At 38.4% G+C, this 27,384-nt stretch overlaps 2 protein-coding genes across 3 annotated transcripts in view; one reads left to right on the top strand and one right to left on the bottom strand.

Moving 5' to 3' along the window:
* Positions 1-27,384, top strand: part of LOC135220747 (uncharacterized) — a 671,524-nt gene that overhangs the window by 80,489 nt on the left and 563,651 nt on the right. The gene's annotated exons all lie outside the window — the stretch shown is intronic.
* On the bottom strand, positions 4,294-12,368 carry LOC135220746 (uncharacterized). 2 transcript variants are annotated; one of them, XM_064258196.1, is made up of 2 exons: positions 12,275-12,368; positions 4,294-9,273 (listed from the first exon to the last, which is right to left on the bottom strand). In XM_064258196.1, the coding sequence occupies exon 2, from the start codon at positions 9,244-9,246 to the stop codon at positions 7,381-7,383; it is 1,866 nt and encodes a 621-aa protein (XP_064114266.1). In that variant the 5' UTR covers positions 9,247-9,273; positions 12,275-12,368; the 3' UTR covers positions 4,294-7,380. The 2 variants fall into 2 exon arrangements, with proteins under 2 accessions (XP_064114266.1, XP_064114268.1); XM_064258198.1 differs by lacking the exon at positions 12,275-12,368 and adding an exon at positions 11,426-11,573.

The raw sequence follows: 27,384 nt of genomic DNA, 5'->3' as shown, positions 1-27,384 counted from the left end.
CGAACACGTCCTTCACACCCGCGGCCGAAAGCAAAAGTGATTCTTCACCTCTCGGGCGCGCCGGGTGCGCGCGCACGATCGGACAAGCAGTTAACTACCGTTCTCCCCTTGTTCGAAGCTTACGACCGTCCCAGCTGCCGCTAGTTACCTTCCTATTGTTAAAGGACCGAGGGTTTGTATTACGTATCGGAACAAGCCAAATTTGGAGGAAAACAGATATGGTGGTATGGCAACAAAAAACACATAAGTGCTTTGTTATATGTGATGAATATATATTACCAGTTTATCACCATGACTTTGTAGGTAGTTATTCGGTGTAAAGTAATAACTTATACTTAGAAAATAATTAAATGAGATTCAAAATATAAAGTATGCAAGCTTTGAAAGTCTTTCAACATTACCATCCGGTCTCAAGTGCTCTGTGCATGACCCTAGGATAATGTTATTGTCCCTATCGGTGCACACAAAGGACCCCACGAGAGTTCGCCCGTCGGTCATCTCAATCTTCATGGAAGAGTGCAGCCACTTCTCAAGTTTCATCCTGCCCGGAGTGTTCTGAAACGAGACGGTCTTCAATTAAATGTTATGAGAATGCTCTTTTCAAAGTGTTACAGTGCGTGACATAAATATTCTGAAAGATATTTCACACGTAGGCCTATTTTGAATGAATCTGATACATTACAGAAGTACTCTTGAATTGAGAAAAGTCCAATTGGGCATATTTTAATTGAATAATGGTAGACAATATAGAAGTACTCTTGTACTAAGCCTTCGAAAAAGCAAAGACTGGCAAAGGAGTCTCAAAGCCAACCTTTCTCTGAGGATGCTTGTCTGCGCCCGACTCGCCGGGCCTGTTTCCACTGTCCGTGAGGTCCACCAGGTGATCTCGGAAGTCTCCGGTGGTCTTCATGTTTGATTTGGTCGAGTAACTGGAAACAGAAGGAATAATTAATAACATAAACAGCCTAGTAATAAAGACAATTAGCAATATGTATACCATAAAAGAGATTTCCAAGCTACAAGAAATATTGTTCCCAGATATCGACCCCCGAAAACCCTCGGTGGGTCGCTGTCTGGAGAGGACCCGGTTAACCTCACCTACGAGGGTTGTCCGTAAAAGGTTCTCAAAGATTTTTCACAATGAAAAACATGATTATTGGCATTGAATAATACATTTTTGGAAAGCTTAGACTTTTTCCTATTTTTCAACATAATCACCGTTGGGATCAATGCATTTTTGCATGCGGTGTACCATCTTCTTTATGCCTGAATTGTATAACTCTAACGCCGCTCCGAAAAAGAAGGTAGCTGAAGACCTCTTCTTTCAGCTCCTCTACGGTTCTGAAATGCATTGTGGACGTCTGTACGTCCATCTTTGAATTCTCTGCACCATTTGCGCACGTGTTGTATGCTCATACGCTTTTCTCCGTAGATTTCACATATAGCTGGAAATGATGTCCATCAGTGCAGCGATTTTTGCACACAAAAAACGAATTACAGAGCGTAATTCGCACCTCGCGGGAGAAGCGAGTGGGAGTTCCTTGTCTATCAGCTGCCAAGCCAAGGCTGAACATCGCAGACAGCTCGCCGGGGGGGAACCAAGCTACACACCAAACCCAAGTAGTAGATAAGGACAACCTACGAAGATTACGTGTCAACTGAAAGATGAAATATTTAGTGGTACGAAACTGACGTTTAGTCGCGGAACCTAACCTAGGCTACAAGAGAGAGAGAGACCTCAAGGGAGACAGACATAGAGATAGAGAGAGAAAGAAGCAGATACCTACCGAGAGAGAGAGAGAGAGAAAGAAAAAGAGAAACAGACAGGCTACCTAGTATAGAGAGAGAAAAAGAAAAAGAGAAACAGACACCTACAGAGAGAGAGAGAGAGAGAGCCGCCGTACCTTACCCTACCATAAATTATCCCCACCCCCCCGCAAATGGTAAAAATTAACGAAATCACGACTTAAATTAAATAATAAACTCTATTACAGACAATAAATTACAATCGACTCACTTACGGCACTAGGTACCTCCTACAAAGCCCCACTTAACAAATCACGCATTTAAGTGATAACCTCACCTCTCACCGTCACTGCCACTTTACACTTTTCAAGAGGGCTTATTCTTAGTCACTTTTAGGCCTGCTTGCAAGCCCGGCCTCTTAAATCAAGCCTGATATATGAAGGTTTTGTTTAAGAAGGTCGATTCGCCGACGACTTGGGGACTTTTTCCTTTGTTTTGGTTCGACTTCGTCGAATGTACTTTCTGCTTCTTCTTCTTCTTGGGATTTTGGTTCATAATTTTGTTATTCTTTCGTTATTATAATGACAATGATGATAATAATATATATAATGATAATAGTAATAATAATAAAAACAGTAAAAATAATGATAAATAATTGTAATTAATAGATTTCGTCGAAAATATCGATGATACTTCGACGTTCTTCTTCTTGAGATTTTGTATAATTGTCTTTTTTAAGGTTAATAATAATAATCACAACAATAATACTTCATAATTATAATAAACAATGGCACTGTCTACACTTCTTAATACCAATTCACTCGACATAAATCACATTTAGGAACATTCCAGGATATCAAGAATAGGCTCTGCTTATGAAATATGAATCTCACTCTCCCTCTTTGTATTATTAAAAACTGCGAAGTTCAGGGACGTCTTTTATCTGAACCTATTAAAAGTTGGTTTATACCAGTTTTCAGACTGTAAGCACACAGGAACATTCTTTTATAAACATTTTAAGCTCACTTGAGCTAAATTAGTTACTTATTTTCAACTTTAATTCACAATTATGAGAGGTTTCAGACTTCATTCATAGAGGGACTTTTATATATATTATATATATATATATATATATATATATATATATATATATATATATATATGTATATATATATATATATATATATATATATATTATATATATATATATATATATATATATATATATATATATATATATATATATATATATATATATATATATATATATATATATATATATATATATATATATATATATATATGTGTGTGTGTGTGTGTGGTGGTGGTATCAGATAAGATAGATAGATAGATTATATATATATATATATATATTTATATATATATATATATATATATATATATATATATACATATGTAATATAATTAATTTTTATTTTTTTTTATCATATATAGATTAATTAATATATTAAGCTCATTTGAGCTAAGTTTCCTACTTATTTTTTATTTAAATTCATGATTGCTAGTAATATACAATCTTTCAGGTCTATGGCTTTAGAAGTAACGCAATATTTATGAGCAAGATTCCATCCTCATTTAGGAAAATAAAGGTCAGTAAAAACTACATAAGAATTGACTGTACAAACACTCAGGGGAACTTTTAGTGCTGTCGACACTGGATAACTTAAGAAGCATCAGCCAACTGTACTCTAATACAACAAAAGACAGTGTACTGACTGTGACATTATGCATTCAATGGATAACATGAAGGTGTATAGGTATTCCCTCCACTGGCCCTCTTGAAAAAAGGAATGGAATGGAATGCTGAACCCAGGCCAAAGGCCAAGCACTGGAACCTATGAGGTTATTCAGTGCTGAATAGGAAATTGCGAGTAAAAAGATTTGACGGGTGTAACAGGAGGAAAACCTCGCAACTGCACTATGAATCAATTTTTAGGAAAAGATGGAAAAACTTAAAAGGTGAGGGACAAAGTTTTGTTGACCAAAAATCCTCAGTATGACACTGGCAAGCACTTGATGCCACAATCAAGAACGGTATGCCCCGGCTTCCCTGTTGGAGAGAAGGTATTTCTACAGAAGCAGTCCGCGCGGACTGCAAGGAATGTAACCGTGGATACGACATCCATGTATTTCGCCGTGTTTAGTACTGGCCCCAGGGGGTTAATTACAGTCGTCCGAATAAATATTACTTAAAATTCTTGTTCAGTAGGTAAAACTGCATAGAAAAACCGCACGCTAGCCTATAGTCTAGGCCGCCACGGATAAGTACCCTTTTCAGAATATACGTCGAAAGCGGAACATATGTCGCTTGGTACAAACGAAGCACTGACGAGGTATACAGACGCCATTCCTCTGAAAGCACATTTACTGAGAAGTTCAACAGCACGGCACACTTACTGCATACTGATGCTGCTGTGACGTAATTGACAATGATTGACAGTAACAATCGATTTTGGAGGAAATCTATCCGTTATTAATTATTCATTAAAACTACCTTGTTCAACACCAACCATCCAGATGGGAAAAAAGTGAATGCACCAGTTACAGGTATGATTTTATTATACCACTGTTCTTGCTTTACACCAAAATTGTGCTACATCACTCAGAAACAATATATATTATGAAAAATATATGTGATAAATCATCCAGGAAAATGCCACTGACCATATATATATATGAATTATAAAGCAACAAACATCATGAAAGAGAAACACATAATATATACCCTGTCATATATTGATAATCAGCATTTACATCTGATTTATATAGAACAATATTTATGGAAAAACAGCATAGTGTACACACACACACACACACACTACAAATGGTAATAGAGTGCTCAATTTTGATTTGCAAAACAAGATATTGCACAAAGCACTTACACATGTATTGATATAAGTCTGCAAGAAATAGCATTTGTTCTAAAAGCCATCAAACAAAATATATCATCAGTTTTCAGAATGTCACTGCTTAGGTTACATTGAAACTGAATTATCTACAGCACTCAGTCTTCTAAATAGTGATAATTTTCCTTTTTAATAATATATGGTTTTAAAATGTTGAAGTGCTTAGCCTAAATTACAGAGAGCAAAAACGCCAAGACTCATCTAACTCTTGATATCTCAGAGAAATATAAGTACAGGCAAAGTATACGTAAAAAAATACACTTTCTAAAAATGAGATACAAAAGTTAATACACAAATAAGAAAGCTATTACATACAGCAAAAATAGTTCAAATATACTTCCAATTTAAATTAAGACAGCCATTGATTTCACAGCTGTAGATTAGGAACTTGATCATAACAAGCAAATATACTTCTATTGACTAAACTAATAAGGCCATATGTGAAAAGTGCACAGAACATAAGGCTTTTCCTCTCTGTATACTATAACAGAATTATCAAGGATATGACAGATCATCACATTGTTTAAACAGCTTTGACTTCATAAAGTCGTTTGTCTCAATTCAAAATTTTACCATCAGTGCTTCTGCTATACAAAGAAATCATGGTAGCATTAGCAATTAGTTAAGTAAAGATGATTTTTCCAAGTTATTTTTTTTTTATATTTCTGAATCAGGATTTTCAACACCTGCTTGAAGAAGGACAACTTTTTATGTTTGACTTTTACTGACTTCATCTCAGGTAACTGTAATTATTCATGTTTGCCTTTTAAAGCAATTAGTACCTTTACTACTTCACTGTAAGCTAAAAGCTTTCCTGTCAGGGTTTTATCCCACGTTACATAAATAAACTTTTTACACCAAAGAAATTATTTCACACAAACACATCATTTATAACAAACCCTCATCGCAGTTCATGAAATCTCCGGACATAACTCCTTATGATTTGCAGACAGAAGAAGAAGCTAACAGCCAATGTCCATGCATCTGAAATAGACAGACAACTAAAGGACCTGTCTGAATAAAACAGACAGTCCAGTCACGAAGCAGTACGGGTGCAGCAGACATCACAGGAAGGTGACAGAGGGGCAGCAAGCATGCACAGCAAGATAAGGCACATCACTGGAAGCCTGTCACACTTTACCACACAAGCAAGTCTTGCAAATGAGTGCAAGAAAGCATACCAGAGATTTTATACATACATGAGAAGACAATACATAACCTTTTCACTGAATTGAACATAAAGAAACAGTAAAAAAAAGGCAGGATACATAAAACCCACTCTAGTAGCAATGGCTGTAATTACATGAATATAAAACAAAAACAAAATATGCCTCGATGGATGGCAATCAGCAAAAGCAAAAATGAAAACTAAGTTGAAAGGAAAAGGGAATTCATAAGAATCACATATCTGAATGTCAGCTTCTTTCCTTTCATCTCCAGCTCAAACCCTTATGGACAAAGTCAACAGACTATTATACGACGTAAACCCAAGAGGGCTGCCCTTTGGAACCTTATTCAGGTTCTATCAACAAGACACAAAAAGTACTTGCCTGAGGATGTTATAGATTGCAATGAGTTCTTGAGCATGATTCATGAGTTTGTAGTGGGACAATTTTGTTTTGAAAAAATTACAAGTTCACTATCACACTTCTTGTAAATTCTGACAAAGAATGGACGTACAAAATTGGAAAGGCTCTACGTTAAGACAATCCATATTCAGAGACATCATGCAAGGAGAATGAAGAAATACTGCTCCCTAAACCTTAACTCTACAGTGCTCTTTGGTACTTATTTCAATTAGGACTGACTCACCAATGGCAGTCACGTCATGGGTAAAATCAGCGAGCCTTTGCTACTGAATATGCAAATAGTTCACACTAAACCTTTAACTAAGTCTTACTCTTGTCATTTAAAATTTAAAAAATTCTATCAATTAGTATTTCGTGGTACACAAACTATCATTTTGCAAACTGAGGTGTCTTGAAAACAACGTAACTTTAATTTCATTTTTTCACCGACAATGTAGCTTTCATTTTATTGAGTTTTCACAAAAAAAAACTCCCTATTTTGACCATTCTGCCATTTTGCTTCCACATTTCTTCTGTCGAATCAGCATCGTCGTGGTGTCTTAACCCGGAACATGTGTTGTAACCCAGGAAATTATTCTTTATTAATAGAATTGTAGAGCGTCATAAATTTTGGAACATCGTAAGCTGGGGACTGCCTAGCTGTCTAAATAATCAATTATAACGATTTTTTTCTCGGCTTGCAGGGCAATAACTGCAGAAAACACAATTATTTAAGTACTGTATTGTACTAGAATCAAGAAAAACCCTTGAATATCAAAAACTTACCTATTAATTTACCAAAATTTAGAAATACCTGAGGTACCTGCTAAGGTATACCTCAGGGTGTCAGCTCACTGCTCCACACACCTCCTGGGACATCCAAGGAATTATTATAAACACATCATTCCTTGTCCATCAATTTGAATCCACATGTTACCCAAAGCTTCCAGGCACACCTCATGTGCATGCACACACGCAGACGCACACACACTACCAGCTGCCATTTAAAAGTTATAATATACAATTCTCGGAAGTTGGACTTAACCCTGAATATCGTCACCAATGAAGCATATGTAAAACTACAGTTTGTACTTGAAATATAACATAATGATCACAAGAAAAATGTACCTGGCACTATTTCACGAATCATCTAAAGGATAAATATTAACGTCCCAGTTCCCCTTCTTAGCTTCAGCCTTCAGTTCCATCACCTTTTTGTATGGAATTTTCCAGTGAAACACATTACCCACCGAAGTTAAGTTCGGGCAGCCACGAGCCAAACAGGTGACACTCTTCTCTGTCATGTAATAACGAGCGCCGATGATATCAATGTCATGAAGAGGGTCTAACTCAGTCGTGAAGAGGATTTTCGCGTCGAACACTCGCAGTTTCTTCAGTGAGGGAACGATGGCGCTAACCACTTGGTCGTTCAGCATCTTGAGCATGTGCATCTCCTTAGCAAAGGCCTCTATTGTCACGTGAGTCAGATTCTTGCAGCTTTTCATCAGCGACACGAATACGTCAGAATCACACTGCTGTAGCCGCGACACCTTGACCTCCTTCATCTTTGGGAAGGATATGGTATCCTTCGTCTTCTTACGCTTCAGGAGGGAGCCTTCGATGAGGTGAAACAGCTCCAGGGAAGATGCACGCTGCGAAAACCCTACCAGTCTCTTCTCATCCCACAGACAGTTACTTTTCAGTTCTTTGAGGTGTGCAAAGTTAGGGCCAAACTCCAACTCCCTGCATTCCTCACTGCTTACTTGTAAATATTCTAATTTCGGAAAGTTGGACAAGACATTCAAACTACCTTCGTGCTTACTGTACACCATCCTCACGTCGATAACGTTTGGAAGTAACAGCTTCATATCCAGACGAAAGTATTCACAAACACTCTCCAGACGCTCGCGAAAGGGATACTCCTCAATGCTCTTTAAAGCTAGAGATTCTGGCCGGTGGTGCTCCTCATGCAGTAATGTCATTATGACTCCTGGGATACAAACACCTATGAGTCGCTCAAGGCACAAAAGGTAACGAAGTAACTTTGCACTTAACTTTATCAGAGAATCAATATCATCGACCTGCGGCATGCCAATTACACGCAATTTGGGGCATCCCACAGGCCGCCCGCGAAATGAAGTCTTTGTCAACACCTCGTGGGCGTAAAAAGAATGCATCCCACTTATCAGCGTCGCTTCAAATAAAGGCGTGTATTTATTTCTATCAAATGCCTGGAGAAATAAACTAATCTCTTCGAGGTTGGGACAGTTACACCCAATTGCCCACAGCAGCTCACCCGTCGCAACATGGTCCACGTTAATCTTCACGAGTCGCCTAAAATACGGAGACGCCTTGAGGACGCCAGAGCCCACAGAACTCAAATGATTGAATTGCAAGGCATCCCAGTGGGTCCTTGCAAATGAAAAATTAGTATCTGAAAGAAAGGTAATATTTTCTTTTCCAGTTTTCATCTCCTGCCACCTAAGAAACATTCGGCGGTTTCTGGCCACCCAGTTACTAGTGAAAGTGTAAAATCCAGTGCAATCGAGCTTTGTGACATAATCCAAGAGTAAATATTTCAAACTATAGTAAATAATCTCACTCATTTCTTGGCTTTCTGCTGTAACATCCAAGGCCTTGAACTTCAATTCACTTTCAGAATAAAGCTGATAAAATTCGTCAGATCCACAGGCCTCAATCTTCTCCGTGTCAAATACAGGCTCAGCCATCAAGTTTATCATGTCTTCAACCAGGCCCTGCCGCTGTGACACAGGAATCTTCTGGATCAAGTAGCATTCCAGTTCTTCAAATGGTCCGGCACGGCTTCTTTCGCACAGGAAAGAAACGACGTCTTGGCGTGACTGAGCCCCAATTATGGCGGTGTCGAAGCTTTGGTCTTTCTTCCCCAGCCGGAAAAAGCCACGCAGAAGAAACTTTTCTAGAGCCAAGAGACTCAGAGAATCAAGGCGCTTGCAGGGCTGGATGCGAACGTCCGAGTGGGGCATTATGGCTCCCTGCTCCTTGGCATGACACTGAAATACACGGAGAGATAAAATGAAATTGCCTCGCCAACTTCTGCAGAACAGAAAAATGTAGAAAAAAAAAGGAAAGGGGCATAAGAATAACTCAAATGAATACCCGTACAGTACAGCAATAACAAGCAACAGTTATTCAAACGCAATAAATCATAATTAATGAATGTAAATGAATACAGCTACCCTAAACTTATGACACACTATAAACTGTTAAATGTGTTAAAGAAGAAAGGCTCTATATCCTGTGGCAAATAGTAATTCCATATACGGGCATTTCTAGTCTAAGCTGAACTGCATTATACAAATAATCATTTAAAAGACTTATCAAAAGAATGCATCCATTTTAAAAAAGTTGGTCAGAAGGATATTGTGATCTTTGAAAATTAAGACTTCCTTTCTTTAAAATCTGGTTCTCGCTTGCAAGAAACTACTTTATCGCAACCTCTCAGTAAGTTATATTACCAAGCAAGAGCTAGATGTGGGTGTACACAGCTAACACAGAGAGAGAATCAAGAACAGCTGAAACATGTCAACGTATGCCAGTCCACAATTTACTTCATTACAAGATCATAACTGCTATACGCAATTTTAGTAAATTCTCCATCACTGCTTATTAGCCTAGCCTATAAGCCACATTACATTCCCAGTTGGCTGCAGATCAGGAGGAATAAACCATAAGGAAATGGCTCAGAACACCAAATACATTAGTCCATTAGTGTCACTCCTGCTCAAGTCAGGGCACAATGCACTTGTACTTGGTAAGCTAAGGATAAAAGGAGGTTAGATTAGAATATATTGAGTTTCTCTGCTATTTTTAGTGACAAGTTTACTTCTAAATTCCTGGTTTGCAATGGTCTCTGGGTTCCTGCAGTATACAGGCAGTCACCGGGTTACGATGTTCCAAGCTAACGATGCTCTTCAAATATATTTATCAAAAATTATTTCCCGGTTTACAACGCATGTTCTGGGGTTACAACACTTACGGCACTGATCCGATGGAAGAAATATGGTTCCAAAATGACGGAATGGTCAAAATATTGAGGCTATTTTTATGAAAAATTCAATGAAAATGCAGGTTACGTCATTCTCAAGACACCTAAATGATTAAAAGTAAGGTTTTCTTATGATATTCAATGATTTTTTGGGTTAGAATTATTTTTGACTTACAACGCAGCGTTAAGAACGGAACCCCTGTCGTAAACCAGGGACTGCCTATACATAGGGTAGGCTAGGCAGGAGCCGAAGACAAGGTGCCAATGACTTGCGCTCTCCCTGGCAGTGTCTGGAGGCTATGATTAAGTTATAGGTAGGAACCTAGGCCTGAACTGAAATAGGGTAAAAAACCGCATGGTACAGGGGTGGACCATGTACGATCAATGTGTATAACCCCAAGAAAAGTACATTATAGCGCGTCCTGACACCGGTGTAGAGGTCTTTAGCTCCGTTTCTCACCAACAACAAGTCGCGTCTGATGCCCATCTCCGATGTCAGGACGTGTTATAATGTACTTTTTTTGGGGGTTGTACACATTGATCATACATGGTCCACCCCTGTACCATGCGGTTTTATACCCTAACACAGGAAAAATTATATAAACAAGAGAATAAATTAAAATTACACAGCCAAAAGTAACTAAAAACTGATTGATTTAAAACTATACGCCATAAATAACTGAAAAGCAAAACTTGGTAATTAACCTAACCTGACAAGCCCCACTGGGGTTACGTCTCCTTGGTAAGCTTCCAGGCCCAGCCAATCTCTTTCCAGAGCCGTTTCCAGACCTGAACAGGTTATGATAGAATAAAAATTATAAAAAATGGCATAAACTAACATCCATTAACCAATAAATAAGATAGGTAGGTATAAAGAAATAGGGGTCTAGCTAGGTAGGTACATAGGCGAGCTTCCAGGCCCAGCCAGTCTCCTTCCATTACCGTACCAGACCTAACCGTGATAAGATAAGCATGGAATAATCATAAATATTCACAAATAAACCGCCTTTAGCCAATAAATAGGACATAATATTAATAAATAATGGATATTCGGCACGGCTTGGTCGAGCTGGGGAAGACGAGCTAGACGAAGATTTATGTCTTTAAATCATTATTTAAAAATACTTAACAGCCACTAATGTTAAGTATCTACTTACAAAATACAAGATCAGTGTCTGTACTTGGATAATCAGTCGGCTTTATCCCAGGTAAGAGGACGAACGAGGCGCGGGAATGAAAAGAAAGCAAATAAAGTATCACGAATCACCTTTCAAAGCTGTCGAGAGGACACGTTGGGTGAGCGTTAGGGATATTTGGTGGTGTTTCTTATAAAAAGTATTCATAAAATTATAATTACAGCTGAAAATATTTATATATTATTTAAAAATGATAGAATTATCTATTTTACATATTTTAAAAATATTAATTATGAAAAATATTTTATATCTAGTAAGTAAATCAACATAAAAATGAGATTTGCTACTTTTTTTGCAGTGTTTACATTGACAACATGACGGCGTGTTTACCCTTTTCAGTCCGGCATCCAGTCCACGTATTTCTCGAGATAACTAAATTAAATCAAATAATATTTAATTTGATTAGATATAATCTTGACAAATAAATGAATAATCAAATAAATAGGTAAATAAATATATTAATTAACAAAATAAATACGTAAAAACAAGCATAAAGCAAAATTGAATAAAGTTGCATTGCAGAGAGAGAACCATGTAAAAATTAAAATAAATATACGACACAAGATTAACATTAAATTGTACATAGATAACATAACACACACTCACACACACACACACACACACAGAGAGAGAGAGAGAGAGAGAGAGAGAGAGAGAGAGAGAGAGAGAGAGAGAGAGAGAGACGCTAATAGTCGTAGATCATGGGCAGTCATGAATTATGTCTTGCACGACTTTGATCAACAATGTCATCCGGAAGAGAGAGAGAGAGAGAGAGAGAGAGAGAGAGAGAGAGAGAGAGAGAGAAGCTACCTTTAAACTCAGCAGGTTAATTAATGTATTCGTCGGAGCCTGCCGAGTTGGCAACACCGCCGATGTTAACAGACAGTGTTGCAGTGGGTGGGTCAGGAATTCCTCGCGACGCTTCTTCACATTATTATGGCTAAATCTCACGTTCAGCATCTCTCTCTCTCTCTCTCTCTCTCTCTCTCTCTCTCTCTCAGCCAGAGACGCCCGACTTGCTTGGACTATAGGCCTAAGGCACTTAGGCGTCGACCACAGCTTAGAGTTCAAGGACAAAGGACGAAGTTCGTAGCCAAAGCAAAGATTAGACAAAGTATATATAGACTAATATAATATATATATATATATGTGTGTGTGTGTGTGTGTGTGTGTGTGTGTGTGTGTGTGTGTGTGTGTGTATGTATGTAGTATATATAGATTATATATATATATATATACTATTATATATATAAGATAGATATATATATATATATATATATATATATATATATATATATATGTATATATTATATATATATATATATATATATATATAATATAGATATATAATATATTATACTTTAAATCACTATGATAAACGTTTAAATTATAAAACTATTTTTTAAAGTTGAAAAGACTAATAAACTGAAGATAATTTTATTTTAAATTTGCAAAATGTTTAATAAACAAAATTTGAGAAACAAAACACATCTAAAACTACAAAAAGCAAAGATATAATTTAGTCCAAATACTTTCAAAACTGAAAATTAAAGATATACTTTAAAGAAAAAAAAAATCTTTAAAAGCTATGAAAACGCAAAACATATTCTAAATAAATATAAAAAAACTGTAAAAAGCCTCGTACTTTCAAAACTATGAAAAAGCAAAAAACATATTTCAAAGAAATAGTTTTAATGAATTGGAAAAATCTTGTTAAAAATCTAAAAGCTAAAAAAAATGCAAATATATATTTAAAAGAAAAAAAAAACATAACTAAAATAAAACACCTTTTATAAAGTGCAACAAATTTTTATAGAAAAATCTTGAAAGCAACGAACTTTAAATCAATTTTATAAAAAAAAAAAAATGAAAAACTATGCAGAATCTTTGTCTCTCCAGGCATCGTGACGCGAACCACTTTCAGGTGATTTGCAAAATAACCCGTTCATCGAAATGTCTTTTTTAAAACATTATAAGTCACCATTAAAAAAAAAAGGAGCTTTTCTTATCCGTGATGTGACTCGTGGCTTTTATTTCCATTCTTATAATATCTTTGAGAAGTCTTTTGCTTTTATTACTATTATTACTATATCATTCAGCAGATCACAGATAGACATCATATGTTCCTTTATTTCAAAGCCGTCAGCTTAACGTAAGTCTTTCATTTATGTAAGTAAAGTCCCCTCATTATAAAGCTCTCTCTCTCTCTCTCTCTCTCTGTCTCTCTTCTCTCTCTCTCTTCTCTCTCTCTCTCTCTTTTCAAGGTTACACAGTATTACCATTAGACCTATGATATTTGAATCCATCATCTAGGGCTATCAACCTCTCTCTCTCTCTCTCTCTCTCTCTCTCTCTCTCTCTCTCTCTCTCTCTCTCTCGGAATAATGAACAATAATTACGGCTTGTAATCCGTATCACAATGGCTATTCAGAAACAGAACGACAATCGGCTGCTATATACGAACAGGAAACAGCGGAGTCGCTATACAGAAGCGACAACGAAACGACATAAAAAAGACAATAAAAGACGCAATAACAATAAAAAGCGACAAATAAGCACCGCATGGAAGAGGCGAAATGTTATCGACGACAAAAATGCGACTATGATTTTTTTTCAAAGAGGTGATAATACGACAAAGAAACGTCAAAAAAGGGTTTAAAACGACAACGATACGACAAGAAACGACAGGAAAACTACAAAGAACGACTGAGATACAAAAAAAGGAAGTTTAATATATGAATTCTTTCCAACTATGTCAATGGGCTGATATATATGTAATATATATATATATATAATATATATATATATATATATATATATATATATATATATATATATATATATATATATATATATATATATATATAGCCTTAATATAATACAGAAGTTGCCTTACAGAGAGAGAGAGAGAGAGAGAGATGTGAAGATCACGAAAGTTTTTGAGAAATTATTTTCTCTCAAGCTAATTCTACCATCTTGTTTTGGTTTGTTTATAAAAGCAGATGGTTCAGAGAGAGAGAGAGAGAGAGAGAGAGAGAGAGAGAGAGAGAGAGAGAGAGAGAAGAGAGAGAGAGAGGTTGTTCACCAGCTCCTCTCTTCTCCGTCATAAGCTTCGGGAGACCTTGAACCCTCTCTCTCTTCTTCTCTCTCTCTTCTCTCTCTCTCTCTGAGTCTTTTAATCTTCAATTGCTTGTGCCCCTCTTATTCACTGTTTATTCGCCCATGCATTATTTTTTACCCTTTCTACTGAAACACTAGGGTACATTCCATCTAGAGATGGCCCTGCAGGTGGTTATATCTGGCCCACAGCCAAATATTGGGGGGCTAAAGGGTCGCGCCCCCCCCCCCCCACCCCCCCCCCAAAGTAAGCATATCATTAGTGAGTTTATAAATAAATATCATTTATTATGCTATAAATATATTGCTAATTATATGTCACTTTTATCTGGAGAATTGACAATATACTTTTGAGTTATGTTTATTTATGATGTCAATTATTGGTGTCTGTGACCCTTTTCGTGTAGGGAGAGAGAGTGAGAGAGAGAGAGAGAAATTAAAGACGTTCTTTCTGAACTGGCACAACCGGCGCAATTTCCAGTCAGTCACGTAATGATGCGAAGTCTCTCTCTCTCTTTCTCTCTCTCTCTCTCTCTCTCTCTCTAGGGCAAGTGCCACCTTTTTCATCAGTGGAGAAATGAACACTCTCTCTCTCTCAACTTTTCCCAGAAGAAATGTGCGCAGTTGTGAATCATCTCTCTCTCTCTCTCTCTCTCTCTCTCTCTCTCTCTCTCTCTCTCTCTCTCGGTACGTTTTTTTAAGAAGAAATTGACGGATTATATACCAATCATCTGACTTTCAATAACAACGAATTAATGCAGCCAGTTCTAGACGTCACAGTACAGCCGAGTGAGGCAACAAAAGCAAAAAACAAAAACAGAGGAATAAAAGCAAAGGAATAAAATAAAAATAAAAACCGAGCGGGTAATCCTACCCCTAGGCTGATGCACACGACACTTGCCTAGCCTTCAGACCGATGTCAGCACAGGCGCCAATATGCCTCCGAAAAAGATCGTCTTTTTTTTTTTTTGGATCGAAGCGATCGATTGAGATCGTCCCGACGTCTGCGATCGTTAGCTGAATGAGCGATCGTTCTATTACAAGTGTCAGAAAGCGGAGATCGTCTCTATTTCCCCCGGAATCGATCGGAATGTGGGGGCTATCTCGCGTCGAACCCAAAAGGGGCCCTCAGATGTAAACAAGCCAATTTGCCTCCTAAAAAGATCGTCTTGTTTTCGCCTCAAAGCGATCGATTGAGATCGTCCCGACGTCTGCGATCGTTAGTTGAATGAGCGATCGTTCTATTACAAGCGTCAGAAAGCGGAGATCGTCTTTATTTCCCCCGGAATCGATCGGAATGTGGGGGGGATGATATCTCCGGATGTAAACAAGTCACTTCTTATCCTTCTTCTTGCTAGATGATGTTGTGACCTTGCGTCCGGTTGCATACTTGGGATGAGATAAGCTTTGTGTGTGTGTGTGTTTGTGCGTGCGCGCGCGAGCCGCTCTGATGTGTATACGTGGAATTCTCTCTCTCTCTCTCTCTCTCTCTCTCTCTCTCTCTCTCTCTCTCTCTCTCTGAAGTAGCGTGACAAGACCGTGTCCCAGAGTTCTTAAGGAAAATGGAACTACCACTTTTTGAGCTTTGCTCAATTAGTTGAGGGGCTCTTTCGCGCCGCTTGCGTGCGTGCGTGTGTGTCTGTGCGCTTGCGTGTGTGTGTGTGTGTGCGCGCTTGTGTGTGCGTTCGTGCAAGCACGCTCACGAGCGAATGTGCGTGATAGGCAAAGACGCACAAGGTATCGGGATGTTTGAAACATATGAGTCTAGGGCTGACAAGACCACAGAGCCGAGTTGCTTCAGCCCTATGCCTTGTGATATTCATCTCTTGGAATCATCTTGGAATTCCTGGAATTCTGGGAATCTTCCAGGGACCAGATCGTCCGTATTAAAGCAAGCTGAAATCATAAACTTACTTAGTGTTGTAGTTGTGAAAATGAATGCTTTTGAAACTGTTTATCAAAATGGCTAATGGAGTCTATATGCACGAGTATATAAATGTATATTACGTACGTACAAGCATACTTAAAATGTGTATCTATGCGTAAACTACACACACGCACATACAGCTGTGTATAGTACACAAATACACTTATATTAACGGTCTGTTTATGAAGATATCCGCTTAAGTAAACGGTGCATGCAACGTTGCATAACCAGATGCAATAAAATGGTGTCTCGAATCATGGCAACAGATTAGGGCAATTGGATAACTGCCTGAGAGAGAGAGGGGGTTGGGGGTTGGGGGGGGGGGCTAAAATGGCCCCCTAGATGCAACCAGCCAAATAAAGTCTACTAACTGAACCCACCAAGTTCCCTCATATTGATCCAAATCTGTAATTCAAAAATGGTCTCAATTGGAATGTGTACTGGAATCATTCCGTCCTCGCCCGGGTTCGATACGTGTAAGGCTATCCACATTCCCGTTTTCCGTTCACATGTCTATTCCCGTTTTCTGTCAGGAGGGCGTTCTTGGGCTGACTTAACTCTTCTCGTCATCAATTATTGAGCGGCTTCCCCGGGAACATGTCTGATTCATACAAGTTGCACGATTCAAGTGACCTCAAATTCGCCCTAAATGGCAGTTAATTCTCTCTCTCTCTCTCTCTCTCTCTCTCTCTCTTCTCTCTCTCTCTCTCTCTCTCTCTATGCCTTCTTTGAGTGAAATATGAGAACATAGACTAATACGGTTGATAAAAAAACTGCATTAAATATAGGTTAGACTGTCTGGGTGAAATGGCCAACACATTTATGGTGAAATTGCTAGTCAGACCTGAGGTGAAATGGCTCTAGTGCTTATTTCACCGTCATTGGTGCGATCACCGGTGTCAAAAGTAACCGATACTGACCGTTACATTCTGTGATATCATTAGAAACAATTATTAACGTATTAGGAAGGTCTAGTTTGTTTAGACCTCATTCTCGAGTAGTATAAAACATGTTTAGTTGGCTAAGAGCCTTTCTGTACCTCCTAAAAGGGTATATATGTTTAGAATCCCGTGTTTAGCTTCTGGCTATGTGAGTTTAACTGTGGATGTATTTAGAAATCTTGTGAAAAAAAAAATTTAAAGTTTATTTTTTGGCAAGATTTTAAGTATTTTACATCACATTTAGTGATTTTGATAATAATATATCAAACTTTCAACACAGAAGTAAAATTTTTATAATTTTTGGAGTGAAATTTCAATTATTTTCTATCAAACTTAGTGATTTTGATAATGATATATCTAACTTTCAACATAAAAGTGAAATTTTAATAATTTTTGGAGCGAAATTTTAAGTAATTTCTATCACATTTAGTGATTTTGATAATAGTATATCAAACTTTCAATATAAAAGTAATATTTTTTCTTGGCGTTACAGTTTTCCAAGCTATGAATATACAAAATAATATTAAGATAGTTTCTCTCTCTCTCTCTCTCTCAAATCACAGCTGTCAGGGACTGGTAAAACCTTCACAAAGGCTTAATTTCTGTCATTTTCTTTGAGAAAAAGATATTGGAAATCACACACACACACACGCATATATATATATATATATATATATATATATATATATATATATATATATATATTCTTCAGTGGATATGAAACAGATGTCAGTTTTTGGGGTAAAATTTTGACGTAATTTTGGATTATTTTAGCTTCCAGTTGCAATGTGTGTGTATGTGTGTGTTTACAGAGAGAGAGAGAGAGAGAGAGAGAGAGAGAGGTCCAATACTTCTGATAATTTGCAGTAATTGACTTCTCCCAGAATATAAAGGGCGTTTACCCATTCATTTTAATTCATATCTATTCATTCAGCAATGAATCATGACTCATAATTCATTCATTTATGAGTATTAATATTATTATCAAAACACTATAACTAGCTGGTAAGGTCAGTTGAGTGTTTTGTGCAAATATAATTTGATATAAATTAAGCATTTCTACGTCAATGCTAATGTTGTACGTAATACACATATATACATGCATGCATACATGAACGTATACATGCATCATACACACGTGCACGTATATAATTATAGATAAAAATACATATTTATTTTCCAAAATCTCATCGTTAAAGCCATTCTTTCCCTACGTGTAAATAATCACAGCAATTTAGCAGAGGGTTAATTTAGCGAATGACAACCGAAAGGTGGCGAATCGGGAAATTAACCCGACCTCCAATTTTCAAATATGACTTTCTCCAACACGTACCCCCCTAACCAACCTCCCCTTTCCCTCCTCCACCCCCGTCACCAACATGACCCGGGCACCGAATTTGTGACCCGTGAAGGAATTGGCCCACTTGAGAGAGAGAGAGAGAGAGAGAGAGAGAGAGAGAGAGAGAGAGAGAGAGAGATTTTTGCGGTAAGACTTGAGATACGTTGTCAGTCTTTCTTTACCCTTCCCCCCCCCCCCCCAGGAGCCCTTAAATCCTACCCCCCTCCCCGACAACCCAGGCCAATCCCAGCCATGATCTTGCCATCTTATCCGTCCGATCAGACGTTAATTGATTTACCTATTCCGCGTCGATGGCGTCGCTAGATTCGATATATTTCCGCACAGACATATTCGTTATAATTCAATATAACGTATTCGTTGTATCGTACATCGTTATATAGTGTATTATATACAAAAATATCGATTTAAAATCACTAGCCTGTCACACATTTTGCCGGTACGCCCTCACATCTGTCACGAACATTGCAGGGTTTGTGATTAAGTTGCGGTTATCGATAAGTTAACGGATTTAAATCGCTCCAATTCGTTAATCAATCCCGCAATACGTCAAATGGATGATTTAACATCAGTTAAACGATGCTAAATCGCTGATAAATTCGTTATATTCCCTTATAATTAAATATAAAAACTAGCATCCGATATATGACTCATCCCGGATTGCCAACCTATCCGGAGCAACTTCGACGAGCTACGAACTTCACCAAACTTCGTAACAATTCGGGAAACTTTAACGAAAAGCCTAATTAACTTCATAAACGAACTATAATCACGAGTCTTTACTAGCAAAGAAAGGTAATTAGTCGGTTAATGACTCAAATAAGGTGGATCGCGGCACAGGTGGGTGGGCGGCCAGAGTTGGCAGCCCTGCTCGACCCAGCTCTCTGAGAGAGAGCTCATGGTGGCTCACTCATGTGTGTGTGAATCACTACCGCAAGAATTGTATAGATGAGTTTTGTATTCATCGAATTTCCCCCCTTCCTCATCGCTTCCCTCCTGTGGCCGTTTGATGAATCATCGTCGCTTGGTTTTAGACGACAATGATGAGTCAATCTCAAAGGGCGTTTGTCGTACTAGGACTAAAAAAAGTAACTGCATAGGCTAAGTTTCTTAATACATTCACGTTATTTCAAGAATTATTCATCATTTATCGTCTCTCTCTATCTCATCTTTCATAAAATATAAAATTTACAAAATATGTAGTACAAACTCACTGTCTGTTGTACTAGGTCTAAATATGTCACACCATAGCCTGAGTTTCTTAATATATTAATCATATCTTCCGTTATTTAAATCATTATTCATTATTTATCGCCTCTCTCTATCTTATCTTTCATGAAAAATGAATAATAAAATAGTACAGAAAGGTAGAATATATGAAAATATAAAATTCACGCAAATATTACTTACGACCAGAACTTACCGACTGCTAATAAAATCATTTTTATCTTTTTTTTTCACTGGTTGGTTTTCTCGTCACCGACATCTCTGTGTATGTCTGTTTTATGTCTGTCTGTCGTCTTATTTTTATGTCTGTATGTCTTCAGTTTGTCTGTATGTCTGTAGGGAAACTGTAGGTATATCCTAAACAGCGCGTGTAAATCCCTTAGACTCTCTCTCTCTCTCTCTCTCTCTCTCTCTCTCTCTCTCTCTCTCTCTCTCTCTCTCTGTGTGTGTGTGTGTGTGTGTGTGTGTGTGTGTGTGTTCGAAGAAATAATAATAATAATAATAATAATACCGAGGCAAACTTTATACTGGTACTAGACCTATGCGACCCACGATGACGTCATTCGGTAAATTATATAACAAATATACACATAACAATCAAAATTTAATTGCATTCAAATACGACGAAGTCATTCGTTAAATATACGAGACATTTATTTAATACTCAGGATTCGAATATGTATATTTCGAAGTCGTAATGAACTCTCTCTCTCTCTCTCCCTCCACCATCTTGGCAAAGATGGTGTCTCCGTCTGTCTCACGTGACTTAATTTTAATTTCGGGGTATTTGTTAATTTGTGGGGCACGTTACGTACTCCGGGGCATTTCCTGCCAAATCGTAAGGGTTCTATTTATAATCGTCTATCGAATGCGACGCCACGTGATGGAATCTATCGTTAGAAAATCGATTTTAAAAAAGGGTATTAATTTGTTTTTTGGTCATTTTCGAGAAACATTATCGATAACGGATATGGCGGGCTTGCTGTGACGTCACGTCCGGCCAAGACCCTCGTGTGTGTGTCTATCTGTCACAGAGCGATTATTATTAAATCGTTATGTCGTTTCTCGTGTCTTTAAACGTTAGAGTTGCTCTCTCTCTCTCTCTCTCTCTCTCTCTCTCTCTCTCTCTCTCTCTCCGTAGGTAGAATAGTACCAAATATTAGTTTCATATGAACTTTAATACATAAAAAAATGTTTTTTCTTATATTATAAACATTAGAGTTGTCTTTGCATGGTGATCTCTCTCTCTCTCTCTCTCTCTCTCTCTCTTCTCTCTCTCTCTCTCTCTCTCCGTAGGCGGAATAGTATACTACCAAACTTTAGTCTCATACGAATTTTACTTCAAGAATAAACCGCCATTTCCTATATATTACAATATCACAAACCCTCCATTTTCGAAGCCCGTCTGTAAGTCGATCACCGCGACGCCACATGACGCTTAAAGATCGATCAATCAATCAATATTCCTGCAGCCGGATCGATCACGGCCTACGAATCTCTCGACTCGAAAAGAGGGAGTATTCTCGAAGCTTCTGGAGACAAATAATTCTCTTCGCGTACGGAGTACATTTCAAGTACAAAATAAGTACAAAACTAAGTAGCTTTTGTACGTTTTGGGTACATGCATAAGTAAAGTGGGTTTTTTTTGTGCGTTTTTGTTTTTTTTATATTTAAAAACTCGTTCTCTCTAAGAATTTAACTTCGAGGACGAATGCTCGAGGGAGCGAGAACCCAAGTACTATGTGTTATGTGTATGTATGTGCATATACGTTTGTGTACGTTTATGTATGCATTTGCGGGCGTAAACCACCATAAATACACCGCAGACCAGATCTGCTTGCATTGCATCGCCTTCGGTATGCGCCGAATGCAGTCTCTCGTATGCACTGCCTCGGCAAATACTTTTATGGAATGCATGTCAACCGCTGGCCTGGGTGTGACCCGGTTACTCAATTATTTTCCCCTTTTTTAGTCCCTGACCAAAGCCAGGTTACTGGTTTGAACCTACCCCATCTATAGACTATTCATTTATCTCTCAACACTTACATTTACTGTCCCTCGCCACGGCCGGGCGACTGGTTTTATTCAATACTTATCCCCAAACTTTTTTTTTTTTTTCTTTATTAGCTCGACCCTAAAGGTCGAGGTGTACAGTACGGCTATCGGTTTACTTTAGGAATTAATAGGTGACCTTCATCTAGCAACACTTGCTCTATATATAGCCTAGGGATTCATTAGAGAGAGAGAGGAGGGAGATAGAGGAGAGAGAGAGAGAGAGAGAGAGAGAGAGAGAGAGACTAGCCTGCATTATCAGGGAAGGAAATGAGTAATCCCTTCAGATGATAACATTCTACGATTAATATCTATTCTTGGTCAAGAAATTGATTAGAGAGAGAGAGAGAGAGGAGAGAGAGAGAGAGAGAGAGAGAGAAGGAAATTGATAGATTTCAGGCCCTTTGAAGAGAGAGAGAGAGAGAGAGAGAGAGAGAGATTTTCAGAAAGCTAGTACTAGCTGTAAATAAGCATCATATTTCTCACGATTAAGTTCATAAATGACTTATTGAAGTAAAATAATTATCGATAGTAATAAATATCGTTTATGTTTATCGATAATTATATGAATTATCAATCATTTGTGAATAAATTATCACCAGACTTCAAGGTAACACTATAATATCATCCCTATCACTAGTTATAAACCACTTGGTTTATCGGTTCTATTCCCGTTTCCGGGTTAATTACACCCGGTTTTTTTTAGCGATTTGTCACCTGTAGAATCTAAAAAGAACTACAGATGTGCCTCGCTACACCACACTACACCCGCTACACCGCCCCCTACACCCCCAAAACACCCCGCCGGAAGACAGCAGCTGGTCTTGTAACGGCGTACTTCGGGTAACCGCTTATCCAATCGGCCAGGCTGACGCGCTATCAAGTGGAGAGGAAAACTGTAAATAACCCTGCAATTCGGACTTTAACTCTGTAAATAAAGCTGTAAGTTTGTTTATCAGACTGTAAATTAGACTGTACTTCTGTAAATGACTTAAAAAACGTCATAGATAAGACTGTAAAACCGTAAATATGATACGATGAGACTAGGATCTTAAATAAGGCTGGCAGTGTAATTAGACTTGTAAAACCTGTAGATATGATACTGTAAGACTGTAAATATGATTGTAAAGCCTGAACTGAGGCTTTGAAACTGTAAGCGAGACTGTAAAATGACTGTAGGAGAGAGAGAGAGAGAGAGAGAGAGAGAGAGAGAGAGAGAGAGAGAGAGAGAGTCTAGGGGTTGGTACAATATCTCATCGAGATAAGAAATCGTGATGCATTGTAAAAGGGACATGCCTCTCTCTCTCTCACTCTCTCAAATGGAAGGTCTCTCTTTCATGAACGTGAGAGAGAGAGAAGAGAGAGAGAGAGAGAGAGAGAGAGAGCCTGACCACACAGCGTAAGCTCCGTTAGCCTGTTGTTAAGTCATCATGGCTGGTGGTGGCTTCTTCAAAGCGCGCCAATCTTTCATCCGCTTCATTTTTTCCCCTCCGCCATTTCCCCAATTTCTTCCCCGTCTCTCACACGACTCGTATTACTTTAATTACTCTAATTGCTTCAATTACTTTACAGTTTTGTCTTAATTGAATTATGAAGTTTTTCTATTTTTACTTCTCTCAGAAGTTTCCCGCGTGGAATTCGCTAGACCTATATACTACGTGTCACGTGACATTTCCGCCATCTTGATTTGTTTTTATGTCATATTTATGTCTTACGAGTTTATCTCTCTCTCTCTCTCTCTCTCTCTCTCTCTCTCTCTCTCTCTCTCTCTCCTCTCAGCACGCTCCACCAACCACAACAACCCAGTGAACACGGGTAAACAACCGGAAATGCTTTTAGAAATACAACTAACAACGTATTTTTTTTAAAAATTTTGGTGCTTTTCACGACATAGGACACAAATGAGTACACTCACACATACAAACATACATATACACACATATACATATATACAGTCACATATAGTACCACGTAGTTATCAGTCAGAATTAGACCTACGCAGTTCAAAGAGTTATTATTATTATTATTATTATTATTATTATTATTATTATTATTATTATTATTATTATATAAACACTCAAATATACTTTCCTTTAGGGCAATTGAGCATTGAATATACGAAGTTCATAGCAAAATTCTTATATATAGAAATGTTGGTTATGCAACTTTTGATAAAACCATTCAACTGACCTGACTTAGCCATCAAATCGATATATATATATATATATATATATATATATAGATATATATATATATATATATATACCTAGTCTAGCATAACTTAGGCCTAACAGCTTAGCAAACCGAAATAAACATTTAAAAAAATTTGTAAATGGACAGAAAACTTTACAAAAAATTAAATTAATATACTTACCTTATTCTCGGCCCAGTTTATTCCCTGGTAAAGGTTGCTTATTCTTAGGAACAGTCGGAAATAAACGAAAATAAACAAGGACTCGGTCTAAAGTTGACATCATGATACTGATCGGCGTATACTGCACCAAAGGAAAGCAAAAAGAAAAAGGCTAGAACTATCGAATGCTATAGCCTTTCATGGGTGAATTATTGATGCTTTCATAGCATCACGCAATGTAGGAGGCTTTCCAGAGTCCACCCCTAGGAAGCCATCCGAGGAGCCACTAGGACCCGTTAAGAGTCACGAAAACTTAGCCGAAACAGGGACATATGTAGCGTGATAGACTGGCCCAGCTCGTGATTATAGACTTGCCTCTGTCTCGTGGTCATGCAAAATCCACATCTTGGCTTTTGGGGCCACGAATTTCACAGACATGGGATCACAGACATCTGTCCAAAGTCTGTCAATGGAAGACTTTGTCGTGTCTTGCGTCTTTTTGTGTGTCCCATTCTCTGCTTTGTTCGTACGTATCGTTATGATAAAAAAAAAAAAAAAAAAAAAAAACTGGAAACGTGCCCTAGTACCATCTCAAATTCACCGAAATTCTAGAAAAAAAATAACATTAATCCCATATTAACCGAGATTAATAGAGTGATCCCACAAAAAAACGCTTGCAACCCAAAGACCAATCCTTCACCAATCCTGGAAAACCAACTGGAGCTTCCAGAACCCTTCCAGGGGTTCCAGAAATGGTCCTGGAATCTGGGAGTTTGTCCAGGTGATTTCTTGACGAATTATTATTGTGCACGGATGAGTCACCAAGATTCATTTGCATATTGCTAGCACGAAGTCATTTATGGTCTAGATCTGTTGGACTTTTTATGGGGGGCGGGGGGACTTATAAGGACTTTCTGGGGGCTTATAAGAAGGACTTTCCTAGGAGTTAGATAGATTTTCTTTAGGACACACGAGAAGGTCTTAGGTGGGACTTTGGGTTGAATATAAGACTTGGGACGTAAAACCGAACTTGCTAGATAGTGTTTGCTCTCTCTCTCTCTCTCTTCTCTCTCTCTCTCTCTCTCTCTCTAAATAGATATATTGACCTTGAACAGATGCCTCTAAAAAGGCGATAAGAGAGAGAGAGAGAGAGATTTTTGTTACAACCGTAGGTGGACCATATTGTTAAAAAAAATGAGAGGGCCTCCTCGATGAGGTAATCATCTCTCTCTCTCTCTCTCTCTCTCTACCTCTAACCTCTGCCTATCTCTTGCCTCCTCTCTCTCTCTCTCTCTCTCTCTCTCTCTCTCTCTCTCTCTCTCTCTTTTTACTGATCGCAATGTCGACGACACACCTTTAAGAATTCGCTACTTTGCTTCCAGGGATGCTGTGCCAAGGCCTGCTGTCCCTCCTGCTGTTCCTGCTGTGAATGCAGTAGCTATGAACAGCTGTGCAACAGTCAGCAGCTGTTGTCAAGCACTAACAGCTGCAAAGGTGTAAAATTGGAAGGTAATCCACAGAGACTTGCTGTTCCAGGCTTAGAAACCAGAAGATAACAGCATTTAACAGCCGTCAAAACAGGAACAGCGGCAGAACAGCAGAATCAGAAGCGGCTGCCATGCAGCAGTGAAGGCTGCGAAGCTGTAAAAGCTAGAGAGAGAGAGAAGAGAGAGAAAGAGAGAGAGAGAGAAAAGGTATATCCGTAGCATATATCGTAATCGGACGAATTGAACAGCATTTTAACAGCTGTTAAAAAAAACAGCTGTCAAAACCGGAACAGCAGCAGCAGAACAGCTGCATGACCGGCGGCAGCTCGAGAGAGAGAGAGAGAGAGAGAGAGAGAGAGAAGGAGAGAGAGAGAGAATATAAACGCCATTTTACCATGGCCTCCTCCATGAGCAGTGCGTGAAAGCCGGCTGTCTCTCTCTCTCTCTCTCTCCTCTCTCTCTCTCAGGGGCGTGCGCGCCTGCGCACACACACCCATATACACAAGTAAGCCCCTCCTGGTGCATGCTCGGAGTTGGCGGAGTTGGGGCAGGGTGGGGTGGAGAGAGAAAAAAAACGTACCATCTGTCTAGTAGAAAGTGCAAAGTCCTCTCTCTCTCTCTCTTGGTCTAATGTCCCTTTTTTTTTATTCTATAGGTAAATAATCGATTAAATGAAAGGTATCTTGCCCCTTGATCAGCTGGGTAAATTAGCCTGCAATTTGCATAAATGATAATAATAATAATAATAATAATAATAATAATAATAATAATAATAATGTTTATTTTACCAGAGTCAACTTTAGCTTTGAGTTGCTTTGACTTCAGTATGGCTTCTTGTGTCTTGGGGACTAGAAATATTATTATTATTATTAATTATTATTATTAGTATTGCAATGCATACCGTACCATAATCTTGCAGAATAGTCAACACTGGATAAAACCATAATTATGAGTTAATCTTCCAAACATAACTTATTTGCATAAATACCCCATTCATTATTCACCTGTTGGTGTTGTGAGGTTTGCAAACCCAGGCCCAACCTAACCTAACCTACGCCCACAAACCCATGAAAGCCTCATTTCCAATGGGGTGCAGGTGCTGCACCCATACCTTGGCTAATGGGTAACCTATCATGGGTTTCTGAAGCGGGTTTCTGTGGAGCTTCTGAAAGATCCCAGACGTTCTGCCCATGCGCAGATCTGGCCTAGTAGATTCCCGGGCTAAAAGGGCGTCTGTTCCTCACAGCATGGATGAAAGCAGTTCGATTCCCCATCCTGACGACGGACAAACCAATATCGAACCACGCGCCTGACGACCAGTCGACTGCTAAGGGTCGCAGTTGGTGCCAGAAATCGCACCCTTAAAAATTAAAATAGGAAACACCTCCGAATAGATAGGGTGGGTGGTGGAATTTGGCAACCATAGGCGGAAAGGGTGGCACTATTCGGGTGCCAAGTG

The sequence above is a fragment of the Macrobrachium nipponense genome, chromosome 2 (genome assembly GCF_015104395.2).
Source record: "Macrobrachium nipponense isolate FS-2020 chromosome 2, ASM1510439v2, whole genome shotgun sequence".
Taxonomy (NCBI): Eukaryota; Metazoa; Arthropoda; class Malacostraca; order Decapoda; family Palaemonidae; genus Macrobrachium; species Macrobrachium nipponense.
The sequence above is the reverse complement of the archived record's forward strand: the minus strand, read 5'-3'. Positions and strand labels throughout refer to the sequence as shown.

Bases quoted from the DNA above. Each gene is read 5' to 3' on its own strand.
- LOC135220746 (XM_064258196.1), bottom strand. From the start codon at position 9,246: ATGCCCCACTCGGACGTTCGCATCCAGCCCTGCAAGCGCCTTGATTCT.